This window comes from Leucopleurus acutus (assembly GCF_964270905.1).
Source record: "Leucopleurus acutus genome assembly, chromosome: 16".
NCBI classification, from domain to species: domain Eukaryota; kingdom Metazoa; phylum Chordata; class Mammalia; order Artiodactyla; family Delphinidae; genus Leucopleurus; species Leucopleurus acutus.
In genome coordinates, this window is record NC_139158.1 from 29,779,820 (window position 1) to 29,804,961 (window position 25,142).

The 25,142-nt window shown below is 51.2% G+C and overlaps 1 protein-coding gene across 2 annotated transcripts in view; it reads right to left on the bottom strand.

Moving 5' to 3' along the window:
• CLEC16A (C-type lectin domain containing 16A) overlaps positions 1 to 25,142 on the bottom strand; it is a gene marked incomplete at its 3' end in the record, with an annotated part of 207,021 nt that overhangs the window by 85,321 nt on the left and 96,558 nt on the right. For both annotated transcript variants that reach the window (XM_082857533.1, XM_082857532.1), the window contains exons 17-18: positions 24,795 to 24,923; positions 16,410 to 16,530 (exon numbers count right to left, since the gene is read on the bottom strand). In XM_082857533.1, coding sequence (XP_082713659.1) covers positions 16,410 to 16,530; positions 24,795 to 24,923 — 250 coding nt within the window. The remainder of the gene's footprint in view (positions 1 to 16,409; positions 16,531 to 24,794; positions 24,924 to 25,142) is intronic.

Here is a 25,142-nt window from a genome sequence, read left to right on the forward strand (position 1 = left end):
GGGGCCCTGGTGGCAGGAGAGAGCGTCCCAAGCAGAGGGGCCTGGCCTGTGTGAGAGTCAGAAGCATGGTCAGGGAAACTAAAGACAGCAATGCAGCCAGGACCCAGGGCGGGTGGTGCAGCTGGAGAGGAGGCTAAGGGCCCGACTGTGCAGGCATGGTGGCCCTGGAGGGCTCAGGCCTTGAACTCTGCTGGTCAACAGCGACAGCAGCAAGGGAGAGCTGAGCTTAGATGTGCTGCTGACAGAGGACAGGGGCCTGTGTTCCCCACACTCTCTCCCTGACCAGGCCAAAAGCCCACCACTGGTTTCCATCCTGGTAGGTTATCACAGGCAAAGGCAGCTCAGGGCCGTCCTTCCCTCTCCCGAGGCAAACTCTACGACAGGTTCCCCTCAGACGGCCTGCCTGGCCCTCCCAGCCGACAGAGCAGCTCGACAGGCAGGGGGAGGTTGGCAGGAGAGGGTCCCCAGGTCAGGAGAGAGGGCTGGGACCCTGGACCAGGGCCTCGTGTTTATTCTGGTCTCCAAGCTCCACCATCGGCCAAAACCAGCACTGGAGAAACTGGAAATGTTATTACCTGTGCTGAGGAGGAATAAGGCTTTAGGGCTGAAAGAGTTGGGTGACACAGGATAGGGGAGGTGGTGGTGGGGTTTGGTGGGTGGGAGCCTGGGCACTGGAGGAGAACGGGCCTGGGGTCAGGTGCTAGCTGGGCCCCTCCAGGCTGTGGGGTGAGGCGTCTGCAATAAACCCTCAGACAGTGCCTGGTGTCTGATGAGCTGCCAATGAGGGGCAGCTCCTACCACGCCTACCTGCTCAGCGGCTTCGGGTCTGCAGGATGTCTCAGAGCCCTTGACCAGGCTCTGCAGGGGTCACAGCCAGGAGGATAAGCCGGAGGACTTGCTGGAGGAGGAGCTGCACCCTTAGACCCTGATGGGGAGCTCCCACTCTCTCCCTGATGAGGCAGGGAAGCCATCCATCTGACTCTCCACCTCCCACAATTTTCTGAGTTAAATACAATTTCACACCCACACACAACCAAACAGCAAAACCAGCATATAGATTCACCAAACATGGATATTTTAAAACTTTAGATTCCGGGTGGGAAGGACCTGCTACCCTGGACCCGGCTGCACGTGAGTCTGGCCTTAGGAAGAGTGTGTGTCTTTCTTTTCAAGAGAAGAGGGAAGGCTGTAGAAAGGGACTGAAGAGGCAGGGCCCCCCTGTCTCTATTCCCAGTGACTGGCCTGGGCCCAGCTGGCACGTAGCAGGGCCTCAGTAAATGGCTGCAGAGCCAATGCAGAGGCATCCCTTTGGCCATCTGGACACACAACTCATTCCCAACTCACCCGTAAACCCATCAGGATTTAAGCCTTGTCCAGTCTCACTTTCAATTCCCAACTTTTCACCCAAATGAGTTCCTGTCTTGGTGTCACCCGGTGTCATTTAGGGCATGGGGTGGGGGCTGTCGCTTGTTTTCAGGAGAAACGCTGTCTTCCCAGCAGGAGGAAGTGAAAGCTGGACCTGCGTGTAGGGGTGGGGCGGCCTGGGTGGGGAAGTGGCACCACCCATGAGCACAGGTCCCTGGCCCTGAGGGGAGAGTGACTGTAAATCAGTGGATGTGGATTCCATAAAGCAAGCCACTGTGCTTTCCTGTTACGTACACACAGGTGCTCGAACGCACACACATACACCTAAACACACACGCGTGCACACACGCAGTATCTAAGGTTATGGTGGGTTTTGTGTTGTTTTGTTCTGTTTTTTTAAACAAGACCTATCAAAATCGAGGGAGGTGTCTGCACAATTTTGCAAAACCTCAATTCTCATACATATACTTAAGGCCTGAATCAGAATGTTTTTCCATCATGGTCAACAATGTTCTCATTTCTTGAGAAAAACAAAAAAAACAACAACCCCAAAACACATTTATTTTATTTCATTTTTACATCCAGCTAGTTTAGTCAAGGACTAACATTCTGCCACAGACCATTTAATGACCAGAACCCTCTAATCCTTTCCTGGAAAAAGGTCCTTCTCAAAACCCAATAGGGGCTTTTGATTAAAATTCCTCCTGGCCAAAATCGGCTGGAGAGAACCCGCACTCTTAGCACGGCTGTCCTAGACTAATGGCATGGGGGAAGAAACCATAAGGACCCCTGTGGTTTAAGGACCCGAGGGAGTGGTGGGGTGTGTGTGTGTGTCTGTGTGCTGGTCCAGGACTGGGGGGGTCACATGGCCATGGAAGGTGACATTGGAGCCTTTTAGGTCAAAAGGAGAGCTTTGGGGAGAAGGGAGACTGAGCTGCCTGGGAGAACACCAACCACAGGAAGAGCCTCGGCACCAGGAACCCAGAGGACGGAAAGACTGGCAGGAAAGACAGGAAGTGGCCGGGTGCTGGAACCGGGGGAGGCGACCTGGGGAATGTCAGTGGGCAGAGACCAGGGACCACCTGGGGATGGTGGCAGGAAGTGGGGAGGCATGGAGAGAAGAGTTTTAACCTGTACCACCAGAGTGGGGCCCTGCCGGGCATGCCTCAGCCCTACATGGGCTGAAGGTTCTGGAAGATGTGGTGGGAGGTGGGGTCTGGTCACATAACCCAGGAGCACCCGAGGGGTAGCTGTCCCTAGCCGGTGCATCTGCTGTTGGTTCTCAGGGACTCCTTAACTGCAGGGCGTCACGCAGGGCCTCCGCCCCATCTGCTGCCAGTTTCCACATCCCACCCGTGGTAGGCAGCATAATGGCCTCCAAGGATGTCCATACTTGAGTCCCTGGAACTTGTGAAGGTTTCTTACAAAAGGGATATCACAGATGTGATTAAATTAATGGCTCTGAGATGGGGAGATGATCCTGGATTATCTGGGTGAGCCCTGTCTAACCAGAAGAGGTCCTTAAAAGTCGAAGAGGGAGGCAGACAAGGAGGTGAGAGTGATGGGATATCAGAATGGTCCAACCCACCGCAGCTGGTTTGAAGATGAAGGACGGGGCCAGGAGCCAAGAATGCAGGCAGCTAGAAGCTGGAAAAGGCAAGGAAACGATTCTGCCCTGGAGCTTCCAGAAAGGAAAGCAGGCCAGTGATTTTAGCCCAGTGAGACTTCTGACCTACAGAACTGTGACATAATAAATGTATGTATCATTTTAAGTCATTAAGTTTGTAGAAATTTGTTATAGCAGCCACAGGAAACAAACACATCACTCAACATTCTAGACACAGGGTATGACCAGGTTGCCATACCACCCACGCTGTCTTCACTTAGGATACCCCCTGCTTGAAACGTTCTTGCCCAGCTTGTCTGCCTTCTGAACACCCACTCAGAACAACACTTAGCTCAATGGCTGGGGCTCTCAGAAGCAATTCCTGTCCCTATTCACCCCCACCCCCAGCCAGGGCCCAACTCCCCCCTGTTCTCCCCACTGCACCCTGCAGTTCCCATCAAAGCACCCATTGTCCATCTGCTGCTGTAATTCCTGCCAGAACGCCGCCAGCTGCCTGCAGGGAGGGCTGTGTCTTATTCTTCTTCCTTCACATTTCTAGCGCCCTGGCAGTGCTTACCACTCTGTAAACGATGGACACGTTAGTGGGTAAGGGAATGGATGGAGGGGTTGTAGCCCAGAGTCAAGTGTTCAAGTTCTGCGGTCTGAATCCTGTGTGTGTGTCCTGGCTCCCCCACTTCCTGGCAGGGTGTGACGCTGGGCAGGTTATTTTACCTCTCTGTGCTTTGGCTTCCTCGTGCATAAGATGGGGATAATAACACGACCTACTTGGCCAGGTTGTGAGGGTTAAACTAGTTAACCCATGTCAAATACTTACAACAGTGCCTGGCCCAAGGAAATGGACCAACAGGTGGCACCTATTATCATTCCTGTGGGGTCCAGCAGAGGATGCTGAGCACGAAGGGAAGAGCTAAAGCCAGGGGCCAGGAGACCTCAGGGAGTGGCATCAGGCTGCATAAATCTAGTCTAGAACCTTCAGGAGACACTGCCTGGCCCTCATGTTTCTACCTCCAGCTTCCTCTGTATGAGTCTGGTGCTGGGGCTCATCGGGCTGAAGGGAGCAAAGGGAAGGGGGCCCAGCGGGGAACAGAGAAAGCGGTAGATTTTCATCAATTTTGCTGCTCTGGAGAACGCAAGCCATCACTGGGAGGGAGGCACATTTTATGAGGCACCAGTTACAGGCTAAAGGTTAACTGGAGTTATTTAAACGACATGCCTATTTCCTGGCTTTGCACAGCTCTGGAAAACCCCAGCTGCACTTAGAAAAATGTAAAGCATACTATAAAATTCAAAGGCCTGGGTACGGGTGATGAAACAGATGAACGCAAAAGATAACCTGGATGTGCCAAACTGAAAACCAGGAAGCTGCACGGGGCTTTTCTGCACAAGGATTTGGCAGGGAGAGGAAAGGTCTACTTCACCTTGAACCTGGTATAAAAGAATGGCGGCCCTGAGCAGACCAAGGGAGGAAGGAAGGGAAGATGGGATGAGGACGTTTAGCTCTCAATTATAAGCAAAACAATTTAAACAGTGGGGAGACCTGGAAAGGCAGGCTCAGTCCATGGCTCCTGAGGCTCCTGGTCTGGCTGTCTGCTCCCAAGGCATTTTTACAACTGTGCCTGAAGCAGAGCAGGCTGTTTCCAGGTCTGGCGCTGGTCCAGGACACCTGGAGAGTTAGGAATGGGCTGGGGCTTCAGTGCTGCAGAGACTGCTGGGTCAGCAAGGGTGGTTCTCGCCCAGCCCGCATGCACTGGATGGAGCAGCAGGGCTGGGCTGGGGTGGCGGTCTAGGAGGCCCAGCCGGTCACTAGGCGCTTCGTTTCTCAAAAAAGGTGCCCCAGGCTGGAGAGGTGACGTGATCTGCCTTCAACTAAGGCAGAAGCACACTGCATGCACAGTTAACTTACACAAACTCATGCATTCAGGAAGGGACTGGGGAGAGAAATGTAAGTTTAGATGTTGTGGCTGCTCTGGCCGCCACCCCACTGAAGGAGCACAGCCTGAGGGGCAGGTGAGACTCAGTGCCTCCCTCGAGGGTCCTCAGGCTCTCCTGCCTCTACCCTAGGGGCCCCTCCCAGTGCCCAGCAAGACGCTCCCAGGTAAAGACTTGCGCGCTCACACAGGAAGCCAACCTCCTCTTCCTCTGGTGCTCTGGACAGGTCAATTTCAGCCCTGGAGCGAAGACCGGCTGTGTTGGCTCACCGAGGGACGTGACTCTCCTACGCTTCACCTTCCCAAGGGATCTGTAAGGGTAACCTGCACGGCACAAGCTTTCCACCTGACAAGTGGACGTCAGAACCTAGAGAGAGATGTGGCCGCTGCATCATGCCACAAAGCCAGCCTCCCTGGTGACATCTGGTTGATCAGGAGGTGGGCAAGGAGAGCTCCGAGAGGGAACTGGAATTCATGAAGATCAGCAAAGCAGAGACCAAGTGTTAAGTTCCAGAAACTTCCTCATTCTGTCTAACCCAAAGTTTTGCAACACTGGCTATACGATGGAATCCTCTAGGGAGCACTTACAACTAGAGAGGCCAGGGCCCATCCCCAGAACAAGTGAATCAGAACCTTCTGGAATGGGGTCTGGGCACAGATAGTTTTTGAAGCTCCTAAAGTGATTCTGAGGCACATGGCGGGTTCTGATACAGGGAGCCCTGGACCAGAGACTGCCCGCTCCGTCCCCACCCTGGCCTGCAGAGTTAGGGGCAAGTGAGCCACCCCCAGGGCAGCTCCTCTGATATGCAGCCACAGGCAGGGCAGCGTGGCAAACCAATTTTCGCTTCTATTTCCAGGCAGGTCAAAGTGGAAATGACAATTTAAGCATTTCAATGTCCCAAGATCAGTACTCCATACATTTCTCGAAAGCTCAGCAGAGCAAACTACATTTGACATTCATTGGAAAAATCAGTGCAGACGGCTTGCTGTGCTGGGAAGAGGGCGGTCCTCCTCATGGGACTCCTTCAGTCTTTAATCAGGACATTCTCTTAAGGCAGATTCAATGGTCTAGTCTATGTTATTCCAGTTGCTTCCCATGCCTCGACTTCAAAACATACTTAGGACTCTAGGTGTCAACCTTCCTAGTGCTTCTGCCTCATCTGAATGCAACACGTCTCCCTCCTCAGCAAGAGGTGGAGGAAGGTGCTGGTCCCTTTCCCCCCATTCCTGGTCTTTAATGGGGGACGGGGGTGGGCTGGAGGCTGAGGATTGGCTGAAATCAGAGCAGGGTTGGCAGCAAGACAGGTGCTGGAGACGGTGGCACCGGTGTCCTGGACCGAGGGAGATGGCAGGCTCAGGGCAGGCGCCTGCGTCTGTCACAGACCTTTGGTAAATGTCACGCTGCCTGTCGCTGCTTCAGTCTCCCCAGAGCTTTGTTTTGGGGGTTCTGTGGTTAGTCAGAGAGCAGGGCCAGAGGCCAACACTCCGCTCCAAGGCCTGAGCAGTCACTGGATCCCGTGCGGTCCCTGGTGGCAAGGCAGGGCGGTGGAGGTGAGCAGGAACCGGCGGCTTCGGGGTGGGGAGGCCTGTGTAGGCAGAGCCCCAGACAGCCTCGCCGAGCGGGCTGGAGCGAGGGATGTCTTGAAACTCAATGTTAACCCTCAACCCCACTACCCCATGAATTTCTGTTTCCTGTGGCAGCTCACTGCCACCGCTGTGCCATCAGCCAGAGTAAAGAAGTGATCACAGAGGCTGGCTTCAGTGCCCAGGGCGGGACTCACCTGCGAGCCTGTGACTGGAGGAGCACAGGAGGGAGAGAAGGGGGAGGAGGGCGGGGGCCTCTTCACGAAGGCTCTGAAGAGCCCAGGCAGGACTCTGGAGGGGCCACTGTACGAAGGAGAGGGGAGAATGGGCAGTGGAGGAAGATGCACGTCAGCCACAGGGCGGCTTCCAGAGTTCAGATCAGGGTGGAGGCGCTGAAGCTCTAAGCAGGAGTGAGATTCTGGATCTATCTGATGCCTGAACTGGCAGAATTGGCAGAGCTTGGCTGAAGGGATGAGAGGAGGTAGGATTCTCCAAGGCTTTTGGCCCGAGTGACTACAAGGACCAAACTTCCGTCTGCTGACAGGGAAAGATGGTCAAGTACAAGGGGCTACTCTGTTGGCCTCTGCTGGCCGGGCCCCATAAAGTCGCCAAGCACTGTGCTCAGCCTGGCAGGCAGCATCTCTCCCGTGAGGTACAGAGAGAGATCTGAGGTTAGGGGAACATGGTCATGTCTGACACAGAGTGTGACAGTGCTAAAGCTGGGACCCCACCACTACCTGGACACCCATCCACTCTCCCAGCTGCCCTGAGATGCGGCCGCAACCACTTCCTAAGGGTGTGACATGCCTCAGAAGATGTTCCTTTAGCAAATCTAAGCCACAGGTCCCCTGTGATCAGAGAAATCAAAACCGTGGCCCCATTTTCAAATGCCTGGGAAGGACTGGGGTTTGGAAAAAAAATACTTCAATTGTAGAGTGCCTTCAGCAGAAACGATCATTTTAACAGGCAAAGAAGGAGAAAGCTCAGAACCCAGTCTCTACACTCATACACCTCATCTCCCCAATGCACAGAACGGAATCTAGAAATTCTGCTTTGTAGAGGGAAAAAATAATAATTTTTGTCTTCTTCAGAACTGTCTAGGACTACTTTAATACATAACCAACAACAGAGGGCACAGCCATTAGGTGACCTTGTGATTTCAGCAGAACATGTCTCTCTAATGTAGCTCAGTTATGATTGTAAGTTTATAAAACAGGGAAAGATTACAGGAATATACATTAAACCACATCAATGAGTGCTACTGAGGAAAAAAAAAAGGTCCAGCAGACAGGTACCAATCAAATAATCAATACGTAGGAAATGGCTACATCACTCTGCTTTAAAAGAACCAAATAATGCTGCAACTGGATTTACTTTAAAATTTTCCACTTGAACAAAACTGACAGCTGTATTATAATCACATTTCCAGTCACTTTATAAGATACAAATTTCATTTCTCCATATTTCTACTTCATTTCTGAAAAGGGGCCAGCAACATTATTCATCAAGCACACAGAGAAGCAGCCTAATTCATGGGTGGGTGGGGGGGGGGGCGGGAAACGCTGTTAATTCCATGTTTTCCGTTTCCTTAGAGAATTGGTGGTTTAATTCAAACGTGACTTTTTCTGATCAGTCTAGTTCAGGGTTCTAGTTTCAAAGAAGGATAGGGAAAAAAAGAGCAGCATGTTATCCCTTAGGTAAAATGATTTGGAATAGCTCAACTGTTGAAATCAGGACAATCTACATTTTTAGAAAATACCAAGGTGGGTTTAAGATTCTTGGTATATTTCAACAGGGGGGGAATAGCCTGCATTGGGAACCTGACTATTCAAATGTTATGGTAACGATGAACAAACATCATGCTTTCAATTCACAATCCAGCTGCCTCAAATTACTCAAGACAACCTTTAGAAATGCCACTTTCATGTTAATGAAAGTGCCTTATGTGTTTATGCATAATTTAAGAGAGTGCTAAAGCTTTAATCAGTTCAATCCAACAAGGCTTCTTTGAGTGCCTACTATGTGCCAGGCCCTGTGCCAGGTACTAGGGATAGAAAAAACAAAGTGCTAAGTGCATGTCTGAGGTGTGCCTGGGGAGGGTGGAGGAGGAGGGCTACCCAACCCAGCACTGAGGAGGAGGGAGGCTGGGAGCGGGGCTGGGAGGGCAAGCCTGGCAGAGGGGCCACCTGGGCAAAGGCCCAGCAGAGGGGAAAGGCAGGAAGGCTGTGTCTAGGAACCTGCAAGCAGCATCGCAGGCAGGTGGGCTCAGACACAGGGAGACATAAGGCAGAGGTGGAAGGCCAGGGGCTCTGAAATCTACAAGTGAGGAAAGTGATGTGTTAAATCTACAAGTGTGGGCTAGATTTGCCTTTCAGACACAGCAGCAGGGTAGACGGACCAATGTGGAGCAAGGCCATGGGCTGGGATCCCACATGGAAGACACTGGGCACAGAGAGTCTGGGCTGGGGAGGGGGCAGAGCTGCAGAGGTGGGATGGCTGGTGACCCCCTGGCCCTGGGGTTGGAGCAGGGTCAGGAGTGGTTCCAAGTCAGCAGGTGGGGATGTGAAGAGACCCAGCTTGGACCGTATTCCCTTTAAAGACAAAACACGGTGGGGGAGTGCAGGCCGAAGAGCCACGAAACCACACTTGCCTGAGATGGGACTTCAAATGCCACATCCAGACTTGCCTCTTGGGTTTCAGGCTAACAACATTAGTCCTCTTCAGCGTCAGCACAAAACAAACCAGTTCTCCGGAGCCCCAGGCCTGAATGCTTGAACTAAGCTGTCCCTGAGGAGCCATCTGGGTCTGAATCAAGCCTCCCCCTACAGGTTTCAGTTCTTCTCCAGTTAGCGGGCACCCACTTTCCTGAAAGTCATCTCTCCAAGAAATTTATCTAATTCACAAGCTTGTGTGACCTCCTCCACTTCTCAGTGTATCCCCTGGACGGAAACAGTCACGAGGCTTTGCTTTCTCAGAACTCCTGAAGAGCACCTGCTAGTTCAGAAGACTCATTCCGTGCCCAGTGCGCCGTCCAAACGAAGAATGCTACTGACTGTTTCCACTAGGAAAGCCTTCGCACACTGAGGACGGTGCTGAGCAGTTTCTGATGGACTCACCCTTTATCAACAGCACGGTTCTGAAGCAGGCAGTATCATCTCCCCACTTTCACAGATGAGGAAAAGGCTCAGGGAGATTAACTAGTTTGCTCAAGGCCACACAGCTGGGATTCAAACCCAGGTTTTTCTGAATCCAGAGCCCCGAATCCTAAACGTTACACTCCTTGTTAATTAAATGTCGGACTTTTCAAGGACTTGATTTCTCTTTCCACTTCATTAAGCTTTTATTTTGAAAAATTTCAAACTTTCAAAAAAATTTAAAGAACAGTACAATAAACACATATGCTCTTAACCTAGATTCATCAATGGTTAATATTTAGTGGCATTTGCCTCCTCCCTCACTATACCCACACACTCACACATTTTTACCTTGTGAATCATTCCAAAGTTGTAAGCAGCATGGCACTTTACTCCCAAACTCTTCAGCCTGTATTTCCTAAGAACGAGGACATTCTCCCACAGAACCACAATGCCATCAACATCCCCAAGAAAGGTAATACTGATCTCGATTACGTTATCCAATCGCAATCTATGTGCAAATTTTTCCAATTTCACCAAAAAAAGCCCTCTAAAGCCACTTTGTTTTTATTCCTCAATCCAAGATCCAATCTCAGGCGACAGTTGTCATGTCTCTTCCATTTCAGTAATCTAGAACAGTACCCTGGCCCTCTCCATTCCGTTTGCTCTTCCCTGACACTCCCATTTGTGAAAAGTTGTCTAAATGTCCCGCATTCTGGGTTTGTCTTCAGAGTCTTTACTATTTATGCTCTTTTCTCATTTTTGCCAAGATGAGGCACATGACAGTGACTGGGCCATCAGCAAAATAAGGCAACGTAGAGGATTTTGCAGAACTGACAGGACCACAAAACTAGCCTTGGCCTTGCAAGAGAAGCAAATCAACGAGCTCACATTTTCACGGACTTACAATCCAACCACATAACTTGCTTAGGGAGCTTCACAATACTCCTGCTGGAAACGACTCTTTAGGCATTCAGATGAGTACAGCCAGAGATGTCCACTTTGTCTAAAAGCTCTCGCCTGCAAGGGCGTTAGGACGAAGCACACAGAGTGCTGGAAACTGGGGAAACAGGGAATATATAACATTCACATTCACATTCATTAACAAGAGGATAATAAAGAGAGTGGGGCTTGGTCCAGAATTCAAATGTAGATGGAGAATTTGGAGTACGATTGCCACATGTGGGCGTCGTGGGCCTTGTACGTGCCCATAGCTGTGCTTGTTCTGGGGCACGAGCGGTCTGCAGGCGGCGGGGGGGTGGGGGGTGGACACAGCCAGAGCAGAGGCCCATGGTGGGAACACGCCTGGTGTGTCTGAAGAACAGCAAAGACGCAGAGAGAGCCAGGTGGTATCGGGTGATGCCCAGCCTCATAGGCCCCTGTAAACATCTCTCCTCTTCGTCAGAGTGGGATGGAGGCCACTTTGAGCAAAGGAAGGACGTGATCTGACTTAACGTGTTAAGAGGATGACACTGCACACAGTGTCAAGAATAAACTGTAGGGGACCAGGCAGAAGCCAGTGACCGGTTAAGAGGCTGCTGCCAACAGTGCAGGTGAGAGATGATGGCAAGCCAGGCACTGAGGGGTCGAGCTGGGAGAGACGGTCAGATCCCGGATATATCTGGAGGGAAGCGCGACCTAGGTGTGCTGACCAACAGGAAGTTGAGTTTGAGAGAAGGAGGGGAGACAAGGAAGAGCCCCAGGTGTTTGCCCCCAGGATGGAGCGGCCTGCTCCCACGTGGCAGGGGGGGAAGGCTGCGTCCCCACGCCTCATTCCCCACTGCCACTGGCCCTATCACAACCTCTTAACTGGCCTCCCTATGACTGTGCCAGGCGCACCACATACCCTGACTCACTGACTCCTCCCAACAGCTCTGATTTACATGCGACGAAACTGAAGTGCCAAGAGATTAAGTTACTCGTTGAAGGTCATATGGTGGCAGGTGGCAAGGGGCCGAGCTGGGATTTCTCCCGGCACAGCGTAGCTCCCGAGCCCACACTCATAACCACTAGGTTACATGGCCTCTCCAGACCCTCGACATGGCTCACAGGCCTCTGCTGGCACCGTCTGACCCAGCAGTTCCGGTTCTAGAAGTGAACATTCAGGATGGCTGTCCCCGTGGACACCCTTTGATGGCTTCCCACTGCACTGGAGTTGAGATCCTGCGCATCGCAGCCGCTCTCTCCCCTGCTCCTCTCCTGCCAGCCGCATGGGCCTCCTCCAGGATTCTGGGAGGCTGTAGCAAGCTCACGCTCGCCTTCGCCTCCCACTCTGACATCTTCTCGAACTCCCAGGCCTCATCTCTGCATTTTCTCATGCAATCTGCTGGTCCCTCCTTGCCTGTGCCTCTCCAGAGAGGCTTCCCTCGCCAGCCTGTGAGCCCTCTTCTCCTAGTTATTCTCTAGCCCTGGACCCTGTTCATCACCTCCACAGAGCCACCTCAATCAACCTGTGATTGTGCCTTTAGTATTTACTTCCTCACCTGTTTATGGTCCCTTCCCCTTGCCCCCAACTGTAAGCACCACAGAGCAAGTCTGACTTCAGTTCACTATGACATCCTAGATCCCAGCACTGTGCCTGGCATGCAGCAGGTGCTCAGTAAGCTGAATTAATGGATGGGTTTCGCTGAATGGATTTAAAGAACCAGAATACAAGGTTAGGTGCGTGCCGCAAATGGCATGGTTACAACTATGTGAATGTCAAGTGCCCACATGGATGCTTCCTGAGGATGCCTGGTGGCTGCCTGGCATCTCTTTTGGGTGTTTGGGTTAGGGGGGACTTTCCCATACTGTCACTGCCCATGTTATCTGGACGCAGGCAGACGGGCAGGAACCTGGCTTCTCCTCTGCTTGTCCTCAGAACACTACTGGGCTGTCGGTCAGTAGGCCCGGCGGTGACTGTGCAGGAGTGCCCCGCCCTCCTGGATGCCTGGATGCAGTACAGCGCCCTTCATCTGGGCCACGCAGCCAGAGCCGTCTTTCTTACCCCCCAAAACGGCGTCATCATACAAGTGATGAACTGATCTAAATATTTCAGGATGCGCTCCTCAAAGCAGAAAATGCCAACCCCTCAGCATCCTGCAGCATGAGTTCTATCTCGTTGATTCAGCAGCTGCTGAGGGGACGCCAGCTCTCATTCACCGAGCACCTGCTACGCGCCAAGCTGGGCGCCGTGCGCTTCATGAACGTGATCTCTTTTGATCTTCAACAGCCCTCCTCGCAAGGTCTTTTAGAACCATTTTAAAGGCAAGGCCACTGAGCCTCACGAGCATTAAGACCCTGAGCAAGGTCACAAAGCTGCTTGCTTCCAACTACAGCAGGGGCTGCAAAACCAAACGTCAATGGGGCCAGGTGGTTGGAACACAGGAGAGCGCGCCCCATCTCCGGGCTCTACACAGAGCAGCGTCGGGGCTGGGGAAGCTCACCATCTGCAACGGCGGCAACCAATTCAATCAAGGAGAGAAACCCAAACTCCTTAACTGTTAGAGAGAAGTATTTATAGATGCAGTAACATGATGTCTTCCCTTTGCTTTAACACACTGGGGGCGGCGGGGAGCAGGGGTGGTTAAAAGAGAAACGGTGGAGCCAAGGAAATGAGGCTTAGCACAAGGCACAAACTTCTGAAGCTGAAGCCCGCGTGTACAGAGACTCTATGTTCCCTCTAAAATCGAATCGACTTTACCTAGTCAAGTCTACTCTAGTCTTCCCTTCCCCTCCCCCTTCCCTCCCTCCCTCCCTCACCTTCCCCTCCTTCCTTTATGGCTGCCAGTCCTGACCTCCTCCCCACACCACACTTCTTTCCAGTGAAAACGAAACAGGCTTTCAGCACGGTTCACATTTTTTCCGAAGGGGTGATGGCCTCTTTGATGCTCTTCTTTGGAAGCCGCCTTGACAGAGCTCACCTGCCATACCTGGCCCCCCAGCTGGCTGCTGGACATGTGGGATGGCTCCTGAGTGCTCTTATGCTGTGGTTTCTTATCAAAGTGTGACAAGTTTAGCAAATACAGTTAAAGTCTCTTCCTGCTGCAGAGCTGGCATTCCTTTAAGCAGACCCTATCACCTTAGATAAAAGTTGACCAACCCCCAAACACTTCTCCCTGAGTCAGCTTCCTCAAGCTTCAGGGAGACAAAACACGGCCTCATAAGAAGCAAGCCCAGCCTCCAACATTCAGCACCTATGAATGCCTTCGCCTACATTAGGAGGTTTCCTACCTTTAGTATACACAGGAAGGCATTTTTGTGAAGTGCAAAGCATGTTAATTTTTCCCCAATGGAAGGTGAGAAGCTCCAGCATTTAAGAATAAACACCAAAAAGAAAAGTCAACACATGCGTATCTTACTCTAGTACCATATGCTCATAAAATCCATAATTCATAGTATTTTCTGGACAGCACCCTCTTTAGCAAAGACATAATTTGCAATCAGGTTGGGTAAAGACAGACAGCCATTACTTTCCTTTTTGTTTGTTTGTTTGTTTTTGCGGTACGCGGGCCTCTCACTGTTGTGGCCTCTCCTGTTGTGGAGCACAGGCTCCAGACGCGCAGGCTCAGCGGTCATGGCTCACGGGCCCAGCTGCTCCGCGGCATGTGGGATCTTCCCAGACCGGGGCACGAACCCGCGTCCCCTGCATCAGCAGGCGGACTCTCAACCACTGCGCCACCAGGGAAGCGCCAGCCATTACTTTCTTAATGGCCAACTACCCAAAAAGGCTCAGTTAAGTGATCTCAACTAGCAATCTAATCAATTAAAATTGATAAGTGAAATACTTTTAACCTTTGTTTCAGCAGGCCATTCCTAGCGGGAGGAGGGAGGGAATATGAATTCCCAGCATAAAATTTAATTCCATTTCAGGGATGCAAACATTCTTGCTGCCTTGATGGAGTGGCCCCCTTTAAAGCACACTGTTTCTCTCTCTTTCCTTGAATCCAATCAGAGAAAGATGGGTTTATGGGTCTCTCCAGCCAATTCCATCAACTTAAACCTTTACAGAAACCCCTGTGACCATTTCTCAAGGGGAAAAAGGGCCAAAGAAGATGGGCATAGAGCACAGAGGGGACGTAGCTTCCTTGTTCTTCTGAGAGAGAAGGAAAAAAGAGCAGAAACCAAGAGGAGGCAAGAAAAAGGAGTCGGACAATCAGGTAAAACCCATAATAATCATTTACCGAGAACCTTCCGTGTGTCAGGCAGCGTGCCCTGCTCTTCACAGGCACCACCGCATTTGATTATTGGGTAATACTCCGGTCTCCTGAGCATATGCGAGGCACTATGCTTGGGCATATTCTATTTCATATTACAGTTCACTCAAGTCTCAAAACAGCCCCGTAATGTAAGGAAGATCATCCTGATTTTACAGGTGAGGAAACAGAATCTGTGGTGGTTTCAATCATTTGCTCGAGGGAATACAGAGCAGGGCAGGGGTACCTGGCTCAAAAGTCAGCCCTTGATGGTCTATATCATAATCGCTGGTCACACAACTGAATGAGTTTTGTTAAAACTCATTCAGTTGTACACTAAAACTTGGTGAATTTTATTGGATGTAAACTATATTTCAATAACGCTGATTTAAAACAAGGGCCCTCTCATCACTGTACACTACAGAGTGGCCATCTGCTGCTCCTGCCTCTCCAGCTCCCATCTCTTCTTTGTGATTTTCCTTTGAGGGCCCCCTCCTTCCTCATCCCCAGGTGATGGGGTTCAAAAGGAACAGGTCCCACCTCCCAGCACCACAGCTAAGCATGTGACCTTGGCCTAGCCAACTTCTAAAAAGTTATAGGGAAAGAGAAGCTCTGCTTTTGTCAGCGCTGCTTAGCCAGTTCAGCAGATCTTGGCCATCTTGTCACTACTTGGTGAGAGCCCCCTGGAGGATGAAGCCAGAACAAAGGAAAGCAGAGCTGAGAGATGGAGGGTGGCAGCTTCCTGATGACACTGCTTGAGTCCCTAGATCTAGCCATGCCTGAAGGCAGAACTACTTCTGGTTTGACAGTGGTTATCAGCGAATTCCCCTTTCTTTTTCCTTAGGCTAGTCTAAGTTGGGTTTTCTATCTCTTATAACCAAAGAGTCCTAAAATATCATAATGTCTTTAAGAAACAAAAAACTATCTTGCCCGTCAGTGTGCACGTGCCCCACAGCAAACAGAGGAAAAAGAGAGTTATATGAATATGAGAAGGGTTACGGGAACATGATCAGGCTTTATACCCACTGTCTCCTTTAAATCTCAGCCTCACACTGCAAGGTAGAGCACTGAGGCACTGCGTGGTTAAATAAGAAGCCCAGGCTTGCAGGCTAAGCACATGGTTCTCTGGCTTCCAAAGCCATCATCTTTACCTAAATGCTGGTGATTTGCATTTTTGAAAGTTTTCTTTGTTTTAGCAGCAGAATCCTTTAGAATCCTCATTAAAATCATACAGACAACCTTTAATACACAAAACCAATCAGATTGGTGCTGCTATGACTATACGGAGGGTAGGGACCCTGGAGCTGTGCCCACCCCCGCTTGAGACCCCAATCACTGTGCACAGATCTTTCAGCAAAACCCCCGCACAGCGCCCACTGGTCTCCAGAAAGCAGGGCCCACAGACTGACTTCAAGGTGCCCAGAATCTAGGGCCCTTTCTTCGAAAGTTTCGTGTGACAAGCACACTCTGTTAGCTCATGGTCACGAATCAATCCCAGTACAACATGCAGGTCGCACATGACCCTCCGAGCGACGCGTGAGCCAGCCTGGTGGTGCCCCACCCCCACCCCCGCCGTGACTTGGGGTGACCAACTCACTCAGATCAAGGACGTCATCCGTTTTGATCAGGTCTTCCTCCCGCGTCAGCGGCAGCTGGGTCTCGGGCTGCCCTCGCAGTTGCAGTGACAGGGAACGGAGCATGAAGAACACCCGGATGGCCTGGACCAACAGTTCGGAGAGCAGAGAAGATGGAAACTGAAGTCATTTTGGTGAGATGCTCCATATGGAGAAATCACACAGTGACTCTCGATTTACAACAAACAAAATAAAGCCCCCCTCTCTGAGTATCACGGTTCTGGTGCTTTCAGAGCCAAGATAAAAAATAATCAAGGATGCACCCTGTTTTCAATTATCCACAGGTTCAGGTTTGGGCCACTTCACCTCACTGAGCACCTGTCACTTGCCAAGACCTTTCCTCTAGTGTCATGTGACCTTCATGGCACACCTGCTCAGCAGGCAGCCCCGCTTCGCAGATGAGGCACTGAGACCCAAGGAGGCCAAGTGACCTGCCCCCTGCTCACATCTACGGAGGGCAAGAACCAGGCCTCTTCCAACTAAACCAGCACGGAATTTGGAAATCCAAATCATGAGTGTTTCAAGGACCTACCTACTGGATGTGGGGGTGAGGGAGACAGAAGGTGAGATGCTGGTGGGGTTCAGGGATGGCCAGACCCGGCAGCCCTTCACCCAGGAGCCTTGGCCCTTGGCCTTACAACAGGGGCTGTGCCACTGACAGGGCAGAGGATCTGCCACCTGGCAAGTGTGCAGTGATGTCAGTGCCCCGAGAGCCCCTCAGACTTCCCCAGCCAGCTTTCTGGGGACAGAGGTGGCCCCCATCAGCACAGGGATTCCTGGCCCATCGAGGAGTCTTGGCAGACTCCAGTGTGAGCAGGCATTTCCAGAGAGCAGAAACAAAGCAGAATCCCAGGCCTTGGAAGCCAGACAAGTTTGTGCAGAAAGCAGCCTTCACCCTGGGGTTAGCCTGCTCTGGAGGTACCCTCCGCTTGAGTCCTAGATTGGGGCTGACTTGCCCACCAACAAGAGGCCAGGAGGGGGAGGGGCAGCCACAGGGGAGGTGGCCTCTGGGCCACTTTCCCTGACTTGTAGCTGGTGGGCCTGCCCGAGGCAAACGGCTCCTGAGTCAGACATACAGGTCCGCGTTGGACTCTCAGCTCCACCACGCTGGGCAAGGCCCCTGACCCCCACGAGTTTCCATTCCCTCCTGCGTGAAATGGGGACGGGAGTCTCTACCGCACGGGGCTGCTGGGAGATTCTGAGATGACCCTGGCGAGGCAGGAGCCAGCACGGGGTCCGTAAAGGGGCAGCCACCCCTTACTCCCGCCACTCAACATCTGGGCACAGGGAGGCGACAGGGACAAACCACTGTCGCCACTGGTGAGCCATGCAGCCGCTTTTGGGTCCTCTTGTTTCCAAGTTCTGAGGCTGTAGGCCTGGGTCACTGAGACGGGAGGCTGCCCTTTATAAGACAAGGTGCCTCCCAAAGCAAGAGGCGGGGGGACAGATGACTGCTCGCAAAGAGCCAGGCTTGCACTGGCTCCCGATGACCCAGACAACCAGGGTGCCCGTGGGCACCTCTAAACCCTAATCCTGCCTTGGCCCAGGACTGGCAGGAGACCTTGGGCCCATTACTTAATTTCCTAATGCAGAAAACTAGAAGAACAGTCCTATCTCCTGGACCTATTGTGAGGTCAGGTATCCCCTGTCAACCAGAAGCACTAGAGAAAAGATAAGCTTTTATATGATAATGATGGTGGTGGTGGTGGCATTGATCAGATTGTTTTTAATGTTTTAAAGTGCAGTCTTCATAAAGACATCTAATAATCAGAAGAAAAAGAGTTGTAGTTTCACTATAAACCCAGCAACACAGGTTTTCTATATTAAGCACCAATTGCGTGCCAGGCACCATGGGCACCTTATTGCAATGTAAAGATTTTAAGCAGGAAGGAATGGAGCTGAGAGGGGCAGGGTGATCAAGTTCACACTTGAGAGAAGTGAGGTGGGGACTGAAACCAGGAATGTTTGATACTTGTGTCACTTAGGCATATACACAAGGGAATTCAAACCCAGCCCAAGTGCAGAAAGCCCAAGATGTGGGTGGTCACTTAAACTACTTGGCTGTTTGAGCTCTCAAGTAAGGAGTCCTGACCTCAGAGATGAGGGGAAATAAAACAGAAAACGGAAATAAAACAGAAGAAGGGTTTTTCTGTGACAAAAACCCATTCCTCTCGGAGTTCTGAAGGCAAAGAAATCAAGCAGGACCAAAGCTGGGGGATGAGAAAGGAGAAAGGTGTGTGGCTTTCTACAGCCCGATCACTCTGAAAACCAGAAACCTTCCAACATTAAAGGAGCCTGGAATTTGGCTCCTAAGGTAGACCTTTTTGATAAAACATCTGCTTTTGCTCTTCAAGTAACAAAATGGAAGATATTTCAAGGAATACAAAATAATAACAATAATAAAATAATTAGAAATATAAAACAAAATAAACACCCCCAATAATACTTTTCCTGTGTCCTGCCCCAACTCCTAAGAGAAGGAAGAGCATGTGAGAAGCCCACACCCATGAATGTGAGGGCATGTTCCCACAGGGCCAAGTACTCCACTTGGGCGAAAGCGGGGCTCCCATGGGCGTCTATGGGGTTTGGCAGGCATGGTGACCAGCCCCACAACTCCGAGAATCCACAAAAGAAAGGTGAGATACCAGGATAAGGGTCATCAGGTCATCCCACTGCCCTCTAAAACAATAACCACTCCCTATGCTTACCCATGGCCTGCCAGGTACAGGTGAGGGTTGTACTGTGTCACCTCGTTCGAGCCTTTTAACAACCCTGCATGGTTCCCATTTTATAGACAGGAAACCGAAGCCTAGAGACGTTAGGTAGCCTGCCCAAGGTGATTCAACTAATAACCAGACTCCAAAGTCTGTGTTCTTCCAACCACATGCCTTTGCCTTCAAAAGACTGAAGGATTAGGGCCCAGGCTTTTATTGAGTGTTTTTCTTGACTTTGCTAAATAAATGTGCAAGTTTAAAAGTATTACTGAAAAGGAAAAAGGCATCCTTATTCTTTGAGATGCTATCATAGAACGATACAAAGACTGATTCTGGAAGAAGAGATTAGATTTGGAAAGGCGTGACGGCTGACCAAGCTCAAATATAAAGAAGAGACTTTTCCGGTTTGCTTCCATGCAGCTGGGAGTAAGCCCTGGCAAGGAGAGCCCCATGAGTGGGGTGGGGGATGGCTTCCGAGTCAGACAGAGCTTGGTTCATACTGGAGTCAGGCGAGTCACGTGGATCCCCCGAGCCTGGGCTGGAGCTCTGGAAATGGAGTGCCCACCACCCCGATCACAGGGTGGGAGACAGTGGAGGGGACACCTTGAGCCCTGGAGCAACGCTTGGTCCGAGCCCTCTCTCCCGCTGCCCTTGCCGGGTGCACAAGCTGATGAGTTCAGGCGACAGTCACTCAAGTTAGGAGCCCACCGAGGCCGTGCAAGTCAGTCATTCTTAAAAGAGCGCTGAAGCAGTTAAAGTGGGCACAGCCCTTTGGGAAAGCAATTTGGCAATATGTGGAGTCACACAACGAAATATTCATACCCTTTGAACCAGAAATTCCACTTCTGGGAACTTATCCTAAAGAAATAAGCCAAAAGAAAGGAAACACTGTATTTGTGAAGCTGCTCATTACAGTTTAGTTGAAAATAATGAAATACTGGGAGCAACCAAAATGTCCACCAGCAGGAAAATGCCTGAGTAAATTATGGCAAAAGTCACCAGATGAACTTTTTATGCAGCAGTAAGAAATTAGGCTTATTAAAACTGTATCACAGTATGAAAAACTTCTTGCTCTACAATGGAGAGAGAAAAGCAGCAAGGATGAATACAAGTCCATGGGTCCATACCCACGCAACCATGAAAAGATGTGTTTGCAAACAAAAATGGGAGAAGACACACAAAATGTATTGTTTGTTTAGGGTGATGAAATCACAGGAAATTCTTTCCCCCTACCTTCCAAACTTCATGAGATGTTACTGTATTTTCTTTAATGTGTAATATACATCCAAAGAGTAAAAGAAAAATAGCCTATTTCCTCAATGTCAATAGCGATGAACACAAAAACTGTTTGTGGTTTTACGAGGGAACAGGGACACAGAACGTACGGAGGGACAAATAAAACTTCATGCAAATATCTTTATTTCATGATGGCTTCCATGGTTACTCCATAAAGATGGCTACCTAGTGTAAAAGAGATAGCTAGTGGGAAGCAGCTGCATAGCACAGGGAGATCAGCTCGGTGCTTTGTGACCACCTAGAGGGGTGGGATAGGGAGGGTGGGAGGGAGGGAGACGCAAGAGGGAGAAGATATGGTGATATATGTATATGTATAGCTGATTCACTTTGTTATACAGAAAAAACTAACACACCATTGCAAAGCAAATATACTCCAATAAAGATGTTTAAAAAAGAAAAGATGGCTAGTGGCTTAAATTCAGTTTTGGGTATTCACCAGAAAGTCCTCTCCCTAACTCTCTTTTCTCTAGCATTAAGCTTCAGTAGGTTTAGATCATTAAAAGACTCTGTTTCTTTCCCACTCAAGATGCTAGAATGCTCTACGACTCTTCAGGCACCTCACTGCTGCTCTCTCCCATTTACTCTGGGCAAGACCTGACAGGCAGGACACATGAGGAACCTGAGGCTCAGGGAGGTTAAGTAACTTGCTCAAGGTCACACAGCTGAAGTTGGGATTGAACCTTGGTTGGTCTGTGAGCCTGTGTTCTTTCTTAACTGCTTCTCTCAACTGCCCTTCCATGTGGGGTGGGTCCAGCTCAAGTCCAAGGTTCTGCATGCATGTCCTCATCAGATGCCAGTAGTTCCTGTGACCTCATTTCAACATGAATCTCCCTTCTTAGCTGGGATGGCTCAGTGGCACTCTTGCTATTTTGGTCTTATTTTGTATTATTTGTTTTCTGTCTATTCTTGCATCTAGCACAGTGCCTAGAAAATGCTTGATAAATATGTCGAATGATAGGATAAATGGTGTAACTTGCAAAACGCAAGAGGGAAAACATGACTTTATTGCCAGATGTCTCCCCGCGGTCTGCAAGGCTCTGACCCTCCTCTCCTAACCCCTTCCTTCACTCTGCTCCAGTCACCCTGCTCCCTGGACATGCCTTACTCTTCTGCATCTCGCAGCCTTTGCACTTACTGCTCCCTCTGTCTGGAAAGTGCCTCCTTTACATCTTTGCCTGGCTGGCTCCTTCTCACTCTCTAGGTCTCTGCTCAGATGTCACCTTGGCCGAGCAGCTTCCCCTGATCACTCTCTCCAAAGCGGTGCCCCCTCTTTCCTTCAGAGCCCTCATTGCAGCCTGGTATCACACTTGTTCATAAACTTTGCCTCTCTCCATGTGATGAGAGGCCCCGAGTGGGGCCGCATGCCCTACTCACTCCTGCACCCTCAGGAGTCCAGCGGCTCTTTGACGAACGTACGAAGGAATGATTTACCAGTAAGGGTGGTTTGAACTACTTTGACAAGTCCTTAAGGAAAATAAAGGGTGGGATTTCTGAAAAGGGTCAGCCTCCTAAAAGTTAGAAAAGCCTATACTCGGCAGAAGGAAAAAAGAAAGGGAAGGAAAACCTTTGAATCCAACAGGACGAAATGGAATGTTCTCTGGATACAAGCAAAGAACATGAAACAAACCACATAAGCCCTCAATTGCTTGCTAAACCATACACTTCCTTTAGCTCAAATTCAAAGCACACTGCTGTGTTCTGATGCTTGAAATGGGCAGAGGAGCTAAGCTTCTGGAGGATTCCAGACAGCTGCCTTGCATCAGGAACTGGACTGGGGCGAAGGGTCAAAATTCCCCTTCAGAAACGGATCCTGGAAGTCACAAACGGAAGCTTCTCTCAGGTGGATGGCTCTGCTTTGAGATGGCCAGCCCCCTTTTATCTCATCCTGCCACCTTCTCCCTGGCTCTAAACCCACGGATGCTGGGACTTGAGAGTTGCTTTTATAAACTCACCGGACACAAGTGACCCCAGGGAAGCCCAGACGTCCCAGGGGCTCTGCCTGTGCTTCAGTTAGCAGTTTGGGCCATGCAGCCCATCTGGGGCAAGGGAGGCGTGCAGCACAGTCCTGGGAACTTGAACTAAGAGAGATGTGAGGGCAAGGGAGGAAGAACCCCAGCCTCAGGCACCTACTGGCCTTTGTGTTTCTGCCTTACTGCTGAGTCCTCCTGAGGACGCTGGCAGGGCAAGCACTGCTGCTTTCTGGGTGAGGAGACAGTGGCTCAGAAGGGAGCAGGAACCCCAAAGCCCAAGCAACCTTCCCTCTGCCATACATCTCACCCCTGAATTTCTCCTGTGGATCAAGATCGTTTGCCCCAAGCCAGCAGGACATGATGCCAGGAACCAGCCAACAAGGCCAAGGTCCTCGCTGGGCTCCAAGGCCTCTGGGAACTGCCTCCTTCAGCTCCTCCCAGCCCCATCACTTCCCACGTAGCCTCCCTCACGGTGGGCTCCGGCCACAGTCCCCTCTTTGTCGGTGGTGCTGGAATGTGCCACGTCTTTCTGGGCCTTTGCCTCCCCCAGCTGCCCAGCCCTTCCCCACAGTCTTGGCTCAAGGACCAGCCCTCTGTGCTGCTCCACCTCCTTCCCCGGGTAGGATTAGGGACCTGACCCCATGTTCCTTTAGAAACGGCCTTGGCCCATGGACTGGCACTGCCTCTTCCCACCTCGCCCTCTAGACTCTGATTCCTTGAGGAGTGGGGCTAATAAACACAATGAAGGCGGCAGTGGCAGGCAGCGGGTCAGAATGGCCACGCTGCCTAGGTTGAGTTCTGGCTCTGCTACTTATTAGCTGGGGGACCTTGAGCAAATCACTTGGCCTCTTCGTGCCTCAGTTTATCCCTCTGCAAGATGGGGATAATACTAGCGCCAACCTTCTAGGGTGGTTGTAGAATTACGTGAGGAAATTCATACAAAGAACTGATATGAATGATCTGCTTTATCACACAGGCTATGAGCTCATATGACTGTTAAGGAAACCTGACAGACTGTGGACTGAAAAGAAGGCAGGATGCAGCCCAGAGCAGCAGCTCTCAACGTTCACAATCTTCTGGACCTTCTGGCTCAGGGTCCAAGGAGGACCTGGGGACGGGGTCCTCTCTGGCCTGGGGATACAACAGCTTGACTGGGTGTGTTGCCATTACCCTGCTTGGGAGCATCTCCTAGGCCAACCAAAGGTTAAGGGTGAGCGTGTCCACTCCATGGAGGAGTGCAGACATGACATGCATTTGTCAGAACCAATCCCCCCGTAAAAGCCGATGCCAAGGATGCCCAGTGCAAACACTGCCGCCCGCAAACAATCACGTGCCCGGCCATGGGGCCCACAGCCCTGGCTGGGAGCACAAGGAAGGAAGGTGTCACTGGCCCGGAGAGAGGGTGGGTCCTGCGGTGAGGGCTGTGGGTTTGGTCAGACAGCAGGGAATGTGGATTGACTGCAGACACAGGCCCAACTTCCTCTGTGACCCACCCCCACCCGCCAGGCATCTGAGGCAAAATCACCAGCAGGAAGGCCATGGGATCCTCTTGCTTTCGGCAGATCCAGCAAGTTAATCCCGCTCCTCAAAATCTAAAGGTTAAAACACTTCTGCCACTCTGGTTACACTTGGATTAACTCAGAGGAAGATGCGGCCTGATAACGGGAGCCGAGTGCAATGAATTCCTCTAATTTATCCACTAACCGCCACATCTCCAGGGAACGATTTTCTAGGAAAAGGTTATGGTGCTTTCTAAGAAAGAAACTGATCTTACCAGGGAGATAAAATACCCTGAACAGCGCTGGGAGATTGCTTCAGAAAAAAGAGCTGATAACGGAAGCGCACACTGCAGCTGGGTTCTGAGAACTAATCTCTTCACACACCGCTCCTGCAGGCCAGCGAGAATCACAATTGCATTCGCGTGTGCCTCGTCCCCAAGATCCCTCAGATACCTTAACACCACCATCTCTGGGGGACCCGGCCTCACGGGGCTGATTTCACAGCAGCCTCACCTGCACTGTCGACTGCTCACCCCCCATGCTCCTTCGCAGAAGCCTGGCCCCGCTTCCTCTTTCAGAGCTCTGGGGTTGGGGCCAGCTCCGCGCCAGCGAAGGCAGCCTGCCTGCCACCAACACCGACATCCGGTATCCGTGGCCAGATACGATGGAATTTCAATCTCTGCTTTAACAAAGGGCAGCGCGCCTGGGGAAGTTAGGCCTGGTGGCGGGGTGCGAGGGAAGAGCTCTGGCTCTCCTGAAGGCGTGTTGGAAGGCAGGTCTGGATGTGGTCGGGAACCCTCCGCCCCCCGCTCCGGAGGTGCTCCTGGAGGGCAGCAGCCCAGGAGAGGCTGAGTCCAGCGCCCACTCACCCGCCGGGTCTTCTCCACGTCACCACACGGCAGCCGCTTCACAAAGTCAATGCCCGTCAGCGGCGTGCCCGTGGGGGGCAGCAGGATGGAGGCGTCCATCATGAGATATTCCACATTCATGGGCTTCATCTAGAAGACAGACATCGAAGGGAAGCTCACTGAAGGGAGCAAGGTGCTGGGGCAGGTGACACTGGCCTCTCACCTCCATCGGCACATATTAAAGAGCACATCAACTGAGATTCAGACTGAGTGAAGCCTCGAGGCAGCCAGATGTGAGAGATGTGCCTTGTTGTTTTTGAAGTTGCAGATGTCCCCTCATCTGCAGTGACAGCTCAGACACTCTGGAGA